The following is an 8427-nucleotide window of genomic DNA, read 5'->3' as shown; positions in this document are numbered from 1 at the left end:
ATTTTTTAGGAACGGGAAAATATACACCAATAGTATAGACCAAAGCACTGTTCCCACTGTTTATAGCATTGGGGAATGCGTTTATGGATGGCCATTTGAAAATCATGGTAGTGTCATTGCTGCACAGTATCTCGTAAGAGTAAGTATTGGGTTTTTTCAGTTGTAGCTTTAGTTAAATAATAAATCGAACCTAATGAAACACATTAGAATCTGAGGTATAAAAAGTTTTTCTTTATTCCAAACTAATATTTTGTGAGGGAATTATAACTTTAATTAATTAATAGATATAATCGCATAACTACAGCAAGACCTGGACTCTAACAGATACCCTAGAAAGCAGAATCGAGAGATTTGGACGGAAAATCCTCCGTACAATTGCAGAAGCGATCTGGGATCAGAGCGTTAACACAAGAAGGAGAAGAACTAGCATTGAACTTCCAGAGATTGGTCAGTCAATATCTCATGGTATGATGAAGGCAAGGAGGTTAAGGTGTGCGGGACATGTGGCTTGAAGCAATCCATCAGGACGCCTCTACACAACAATGAATGCGAGTGTAGTTGACAAGAGATTACGTGGAAGGCGTAAAAATAGATGGATAGACAAAATTCACAACGATGTGAAAGAACTACATACAGCAAACTGGAAAGCACTAGCCCAAGACAGGCAGGCTAGGAGAAGACTAGTTTGGGCGGCTAAATATCTACTAAGGTCTGTAGTGCCAACCATAAAAAAAAAGGAAATTATAAATGGTGTTAATATGGTGTGGAACAGCAGATATTTAGATTTCCAACGGTTGTAGTTACTTATGATTTGGAAGAAATGAACGATTGTATGGAAAATGGGCATAGGGAGAAAAAAAAATCTCCAAATAAATAAAGTCAATTTTCAATATTTAATTTCTTTGAAAATGTGGTATTTAAGGTTTCAGTTGGCGCTGAAAACGAATATGACTTGTTTTTTCCTAAAAAAACAAAACTAATGTTAGCCTACTTTATTTGAAGCCTCTTCAGATCTTTATTGAATATACAATCATCTAATGAAATCAGTAACATTTGTTACGTGTTCTTAGGAAGAAACAAATCGATTGGTATATAATAACCGCAAAAAAAAATAAAAAAATAAATATATATATAAGTTAAGCTCCGTCACAAACAGAACTTTAAGAAAAAGGGAAAAAGGACCGTGAAATGACTCACACAAGATCAGCTTAAAGACTGCTTTATTCTCCGATAGGAATTGCATCTGACCCTGTACCTGAATTGTCGCTGTTTATCGGCGATTCTGTTGTACCGTGCCAGGAGTTCCGTGGCATACTACCCATTAGACTGTCTCGGTTTATTGGTCTCCCTTATCATCATAAATATGTCCTCTTCATGGGCCCACTGTCCGTCTCCTTCAATCACGGTCCAGGGTGTCTTCTGATCACCTCTAATTTGATTGAGAATACTTCTTTTCACACTGCAGACGACTGCTGCCCTTAACGCCTGAGCCTCCTCACTGTTGAGCAGGTTTTTGGCTGTCTTCGCACCTGTTCGACCAATCAGTCGATCACCACCTTTTAGGAAATGGCTTAACCCCCTGTCTCCCCGATAAACCTTTGACGGTCGGAAACTGACTTTCTTAAGTCCTGGACGGTTGCCATGCGGACTTTGATCCATTCTATCGTCGTTGCGCTAAAGAGACTTTCATTAGTGGCTGAATCTCTGCCGGAGATGGGTTCCCTGTAGCTACAAGTTTTTTGTCTGCTGAAGGCGGGTTGTTGAAGTTTAAACCCTCGATGTTTAGAAACGCTGCTCTCAATATTCCGTTACCGGCCATAATTTAGAGAAAAGAAAAAAAAAATTTTTTAGACTAAAATATTCTAGTATCCAAAGGTCCTGGATTTCAGCACCAGTTATGCGACAGTGGGAAGAGACTTTAAAGAAAAGAAGAAATGTAGATAAAACGACTCGCTCTGAAAGTCCAATCAACACTTTTTATTGACGGGATCCGTCCATCTATATATATACATTGAACATCAGATCGGTGCTTGGTCAGTTGACATTTACAGCTGACAGCCTGTAACTTGTTTCTATAAGTTACAGCATGAGTCAGCTGTTACTTCGATGTCAGCTGACAGAGGAAATCAGCTAATCGACAGTATATAAAGGGATGTACCGAACCCAATAAAGCAGTGTGTTAAAGCAGTCTAAGCGTGTCAGATCTTATTCCTTCTTCCCTTTTTTGACATTTTGCTTTCACCGATACATACAAATCTTTGGATACCAGAACCAGTTTTAGTTTCAAAGAAATTTTTTCTTTCTTTTTTCTTTGTTCCCTCTGATTAATGGCAGGTAACGTCAGAACTTCACCAACCCACTTCAAGCTGCAGCCAATCAACCTCCAGAGAGTCTGCTAACAGCATACAACCAACCTGTAGCCAAAGTCAACCCAGAGATGGAGCCATTACCAAAATCTCTTTAGCACAAGCTCATGCCACGACGCTAGAAGGGAGTAAGGTCCGAAGTGCAACCGCCCAGGCCTAAGGAAGAAACTTCACCGGAGGAACTTTTTAAAAGGAGTGACCGACTAATAAACCTAATTGAAGTAAAGTCTATCGAAAATCTAATCGATAGCGAAGATGCGGAGGCATTAAAAGCAGCAGTTGTCTGTTGAGAAAAAAAGGAGCATCCTTAACCAGATTCAGGCGGAAAAAGACCCCTTGGAGAAATATTAAGGAAAGATTAAAGAAAGCGTTCGGAGGAGGACGTATTTGTGATGATTAGAGAGACAAAAAAACCGAATCAGTCTAGTAGGCAATTTGTCGCGGAACTCATGGCACGCTTTAGCAAAATATAAGATAAACTCAGCGAAATGATAGAAGTATTCCAAGTATAGGGTAGGATGTAATTCTTATCCATGGTACTAAACATACAGTTGGAAAGGAATTAGGGAAGAAGGAAGGATTTCCGAGAGAGCGCTCATTTGTGGAAATTGCTCAAGATCTCATAGAAACAAGCGCTAGAGAGGTCGAGGCCCGAATGGAAGTAGAAGAGCCAGAGTGGACTCGAGTAGAATACCAGCGGCCAAGAAACATGCCCAACCCTTGGAGGAGAACACGGAGATGGTAGAAGAGAGAGAGTGCTCTCTTTAGAGAGAGATCGCAAGAAAAGAAAATGAGACCAAGGGTCACGGTTGTGGGAAGTTAGGGCATTTAGTGGCGCATTGCCCGCGCACGAGATACTTCAAATGAGGGGCACATAGCCAAACAGTGCCCATACATATACCGAAGAAGAGATGTGCGCCGGGGCAAACCAATAGGGATCAATGGCCAACAGATAGGAAGAAGCCACCGTAGGTTAAGTAAATCTTCAGATGAATCTACGCAAGCGTCAGGAGCATAAGAGACCGAAAAAGAAGTCGAGGAGCCACGGAACCGAGGTAGTCAAGGGGAGATGGTGGAAACAAGAGGATGGAAACGAGGGAACAGAGGAGAATGGAGCCGAGGGACTGGAGAGAGGAAGACGCGAAACATCTGAAGGGGTTGTCAGCGGAGGGGTGACACTGCTGAATTATAACGTGAGGGAGAAGAGCGGTGGTCTGCCTATAATAGAGATAGCAATAGTAGGGTGCCTGGTGGACACTGGCAGTTCCAACACCATCATGTGCTGAGAAGCCTTGCAAAAGCTGTGTGACGGAGAGAGGACACACAAGATTCAGAAATGCCAATGGTAGAGGAGGAGGTGAAGATAGGATTGAACCGGTAGGGATTCAGTAGGGAGAACTTGCCGGTACATATTGTAGGTAGTATGCCGAGTAAGTAAAAATATTCCCATATTACTTTGTGGAAATATGGACAAGTTACGATGGGTTTAGTAAAAATAGCAAAAAAAAAAAAGGAAAACTGGGAGAGAAATAACACACTCAAAGTCTCAGTATATACTGCTCTTTTCCTAGTATTAATCCTACAGTTATAGTTTCAGGCCATGTTTACTTATGTGGATAGGAATTAAAGTTTTCTTGGCGATGACTCTTTCAGCTTACCTGGACCCGGAATCTCCTCCCAAATCCTCTGGAATGTGTCTTCCTTCGGGGCCCATCGTCCTCCTCCATACGACTCCTTTACCCGTTCCTTGACTATGTTCCAGGGCGTTTCCTCATCCGCCTGGATCTGGTTGAGGATACCCCGCTTTACCCAGCATACTACAGCGGCCTTCAGTTCTTCCGCATCTCCCCCATCTAACAGTCTTTCTTCTTTCTTTGCCTGGATCCTTTCTTTCCAGATCCGAAATCGCCTTTATAAGATCTTGCGTTGTTGCTGTTCGCATCTTAATCCACTGAAGGGCGTTCGCGTGTGCTTCCGCTATCCTAACTGCCGGGAGAGGTCGTGGTGGTTGAAATCCCTCTTGTTCTGGTGGGGCTTCCACCATTGGCCGGGATACAGGTTCCGGCTGAGTCTCTGGGGGTTCTGCGGCAGCTGCCGGAATTACGTTTCCTTGGCTGTCTTTATCAAACGTTGCGGCTCTTACAATCGGGTTCATGCTTTGATCCGCTGAGAGAGGGAAAAAACCAAAAAAAAAAAAAAGTGGCCAAAAAAAAAAAACTCTTACGTGATCTAAAGATCCCGGGTTTCGGCACCAGTTACGATGGGTCTAGTAAAAATAGTAAAAAAAAAAAAAAAACTGGGAGAGAAATAACACACTCAAAGTCTCCGTATATACTGCTCTATTCCTAGTATTAATCCTAGATTTATAGTTTCAGGCCATGTTTACTTATGTGGATAGGAATTAAGGTCATTATTAGGTGTCATCCTACCTTAACTGATTTTTTGTTTCACATTTCGATATTTAACATCAACATCATTCCATCCATTACGATATTTAATATCCAGTCCATATGTATAACAGTAAATTTTATGAAAAGCATAAAATGGTTTTTTGATAATTTCATATTCAATTCGATATTTGACATTCTTATCAACATCGATATCTGGAGTCACCTACAGTCACCCCTAATTAGGTAGTTCATGATGAAACCTGCTGCTAGGAAGAAACACCCACCGCGAACACACCCCTCATAGAATTGCAAGTCGACACCTTTACCTAGAGAGGCTATGAGTGGGTTACGGTGATTGACCTCTTTTGCAAAGTCACCATGGCGCATCAGATTAGAGAGAGATCAGCGAAGACCCTGCTGGGAGCATTGCGGTTATGGTTCCAGTTTTACGGTATCCCGGAATGGATATGGTTCAACGCAGGGCGGGAGTTCGATAACGCCAATTGTTTACATCGGGACCTGCTCGTGCTATAACTGCAGGTGTCCCGAGTGTAATTTTATGAATAAAATTAATGTGTGGAAAAGGGGGGCTGAAAATTGTGAGACACTTTCTACTCATAAAACATGCATGTATATTTTTCTTAATTTATAAAATTAATTCCCTGGAGGGGGAATTAGATTAGTGCGTTAGGTAAAAATTATTCATGTGTAGTAATATAAAAACAAAGCATTGGGGTGGTTTCATGGCTTATATAATAGTTTGGCTTATCTGGTGAATGACGTTTTCGCCGCCGTGGTGACGTCTTCTAGCCGCTTTCTCGTCCAGGTTGTGCTGTGGGCGAATATGGTGAAAACCATGTGATAGCCTGGTGTCTGAAAAGACGTCTTTGTACCTCCGTGGCTGGCCAGCGTGTCCTGGACTCCGGCGTCATGGCAGGGGTAGGCCAGGTCCTAGCATGCATAGTGCATAGGCTGGGGCGGCATTGTAGTAGCAGCGTCTTCGAGGCCTTCCGGTGTCCGCGGCAAGGGGGGGCATCAGGAAATGAGACCCCCGACCCCGACTTTATATAAATTCAAAAAGCAACGACAAAAATCGGATTACTTAAATCCGACATACCGCCCACCTAAATTTGGCTCAGCCGAATTTATTATGAAAAATGCAAAGAGACGGGGAAGGCGCAGTCTGCCATAAAAAATAGTTAAATAACCCCGCTCCAAATAAGAGGGCCCGTAGGCAACCTAAACTATAACAATAAAATTAAAACAGGCATGCAAAACGTATGAAAACAAAACAAGACGAATATATACATAAATACACATTAACGATTAAGAAATCTTTCTTGGTCGACGGTCGATGATGCGAGACGATTAAAAATAAGAGACGATTAACGAATGTTGAACACAAGATGTATCCTCAGGTTGCTTGTTCTGGATCCTTTTCTGCAATCAGTGTCACCACGGAGGACGCAGGACGCTTGAAGATTTTGCCGTTAGGCGTGCGCACAGAAATGACCCCACAGGAAACGCCTCCACTATTCGTGCAACGGGCCAGGTTCCAGGCGTAGAGCGGTTCTCGATCATTACGACGAGGTCGCCAACAGACAGACCTGGATGATCATTAGTCCATTTGGTTCGTTGCTGGAGTTGATGTAGGTAATCCCACTGCTAACGAGACCATACGTGGGACACGCTTTGTTGTACCAGACGCCACCTGGAGGATAAGTTGAGACGAGGAGATTCCTCGATGTCGAGGGGAATGCTCTCCAGTTGGGCACCGATCAAGAAGTGTCCCGGTGACAAGTAATTGAAATCTTCGGAGTCGTCCCGCATCGGACAGAGAGGACGGGGATTAAGCGTGCCCTCAATTCGCACCACCACAGTGTTGAGCTCCTCGAAGGTCAGGGTCCGCCCACCACGCTCGTGAGTAGGGTCTTCACGGACTTGACCCCGGCCTCCCATAATCCACCGAAGTTAGGAGCGTGGGGTGGGATAAACCGCCATTCCACATTTTTTGGAGAGAAATGCTCCACCCACCGGTCGGCATTGCCTCTCAAGAAAGATTAGAACTCTTTTAAGAATTTGGAGGCTCCAACGAAATTGGTACCGTTGTCGGAATCTATGCATCGAGGCAGGCCCCTTCGGGCGACGAAACGGTCCAAAGCGGCGAGGAAAGCATCACTGGTCAGAGATGAAACTAATTCCTAGTGGATGGCTTTGGTGGACATGCACACGAATACACAGAAGAAGGCCTTGTCGATAGCAGCCTTCCGGCGCGGGGACGCCTTTTTCAGTAGGGGACCTGTGTAAACTACGCCGACCTGCAGAAAAGGGAGTGGTTACATCTCAAATCCTGCTCTCAAACTTCATGAAACGTGAGTTTGTAAACAACTAAACATTTTTATACTTTCAAATAGTGGAAGTGTAAAACTATTAACTAAAATCAGCCAATTATAATAGACAATAGTTTACCTGTGCAAGCGCTAGTAGTCGGTAATTCCCCCTAGGGGGACTTATCTTAATTCTATAATTCACGGTCAAGGTGCTGTGTACTCCTATATAGAGGAGATAGTATCTCCGTTAGGTCGTCCGTTCGAATTCAAAGACTATAGAATTTTTTTTTCTCTACTATTTATTTTATTATTATTTTTTTGCAACAAGGACTTTTAATTTCAGAAATGTTTTATTTAATATTTTTATATAATTTGGTGTACAGTTTAGTTTTTTTAGAATAATTTGTTTAAGCTTGTATTTTTTTTTCTTCATATAATGGATTCGGACAAGAATATGTCATGTGAAGACTCCGGAGAAGATGAAGAGACCCCGTTTTCGGAAATAAGCGAGGATTCCCAATATTTAAGAGGCGTACTCGTCAAAAACGCCACAGAAACATTGCCCCCGGGTCAGCGGGTAATTCACCTAATAAAAAGAAGAATAAAGCGGCTAAATCCAAAAAGCCAGTTGAATCAGCTAAAATTTGCACTGCAGTCACAAAACCAGAAAAGACCACAACTATCCCAACTACCAGCAATAATCCTACTGTTGTCAAAAATTTAACTACTAACAATCCAGAGACTCAAGGATTTTCAGATCCAGAGCCACCTCCTATTTTCGTGACCAAAATAGAAAATTTTATATCATTCGGTCAAGAGATTGCTGACTTAATCGGACAGCCAAATTTTAGATGCGTCTCACGCGTCAAAGACATAAAAATAAATACCACCAATAAAGATAACTACAAAAAACTAGTCAACCATTTGACCGAGAAAAATTATGACTTCCATTGCTATCAATTGAAGCGAAAAGACATATCGAGTGGTTCTAAGAGGCCTCCATTCAACCACTCCCACCGATACTATCAAAACAGGGCTGGCAGAATTCGGCCACACCGTGAGAAATATATCGGTCGTTTTACACCCAACTGAAAAGTACCCATTACCACTATTCTTTGTTGATTTAGAGCCTGCCCAAAATAACCATGAAATATTTCAGGTAACAAGACTGGTGTATTCAGTTGTCAAATTTTAACAGCCAAAACAAAAAGCGATTATTGTACAGTGCACTAGGTGCCAAAACTTAGGGCATACAAAGACTTATTGTCATCATCAGACCAGATGTGTGAAATGTGCTGGCCCTCATGCCACTAATACCTGCCAGAAACCACGAGAAGAACC

General features: G+C 42.5%; 1 protein-coding gene across 1 annotated transcript in view; it reads left to right on the top strand.

Moving 5' to 3' along the window:
• LOC106689347 (uncharacterized) overlaps window positions 1-8427 on the top strand; it is a gene marked incomplete at both ends in the record, with an annotated part of 62640 nt that overhangs the window by 29207 nt on the left and 25006 nt on the right. Inside the window, 1 exon segment of the mRNA XM_067050172.1 lies at window positions 10-139. Within this exon segment, the coding sequence (XP_066906273.1) occupies window positions 10-139 (130 nt within the window).

This window comes from Halyomorpha halys, unplaced genomic scaffold, assembly GCF_000696795.3.
Source record: "Halyomorpha halys isolate HHAL.00 unplaced genomic scaffold, Hhal_1.1 Scaffold1339.1, whole genome shotgun sequence".
In the NCBI taxonomy this organism is placed as follows: domain Eukaryota; kingdom Metazoa; phylum Arthropoda; class Insecta; order Hemiptera; family Pentatomidae; genus Halyomorpha; species Halyomorpha halys.
The sequence above is the reverse complement of the archived record's forward strand: the minus strand, read 5'-3'. Positions and strand labels throughout refer to the sequence as shown.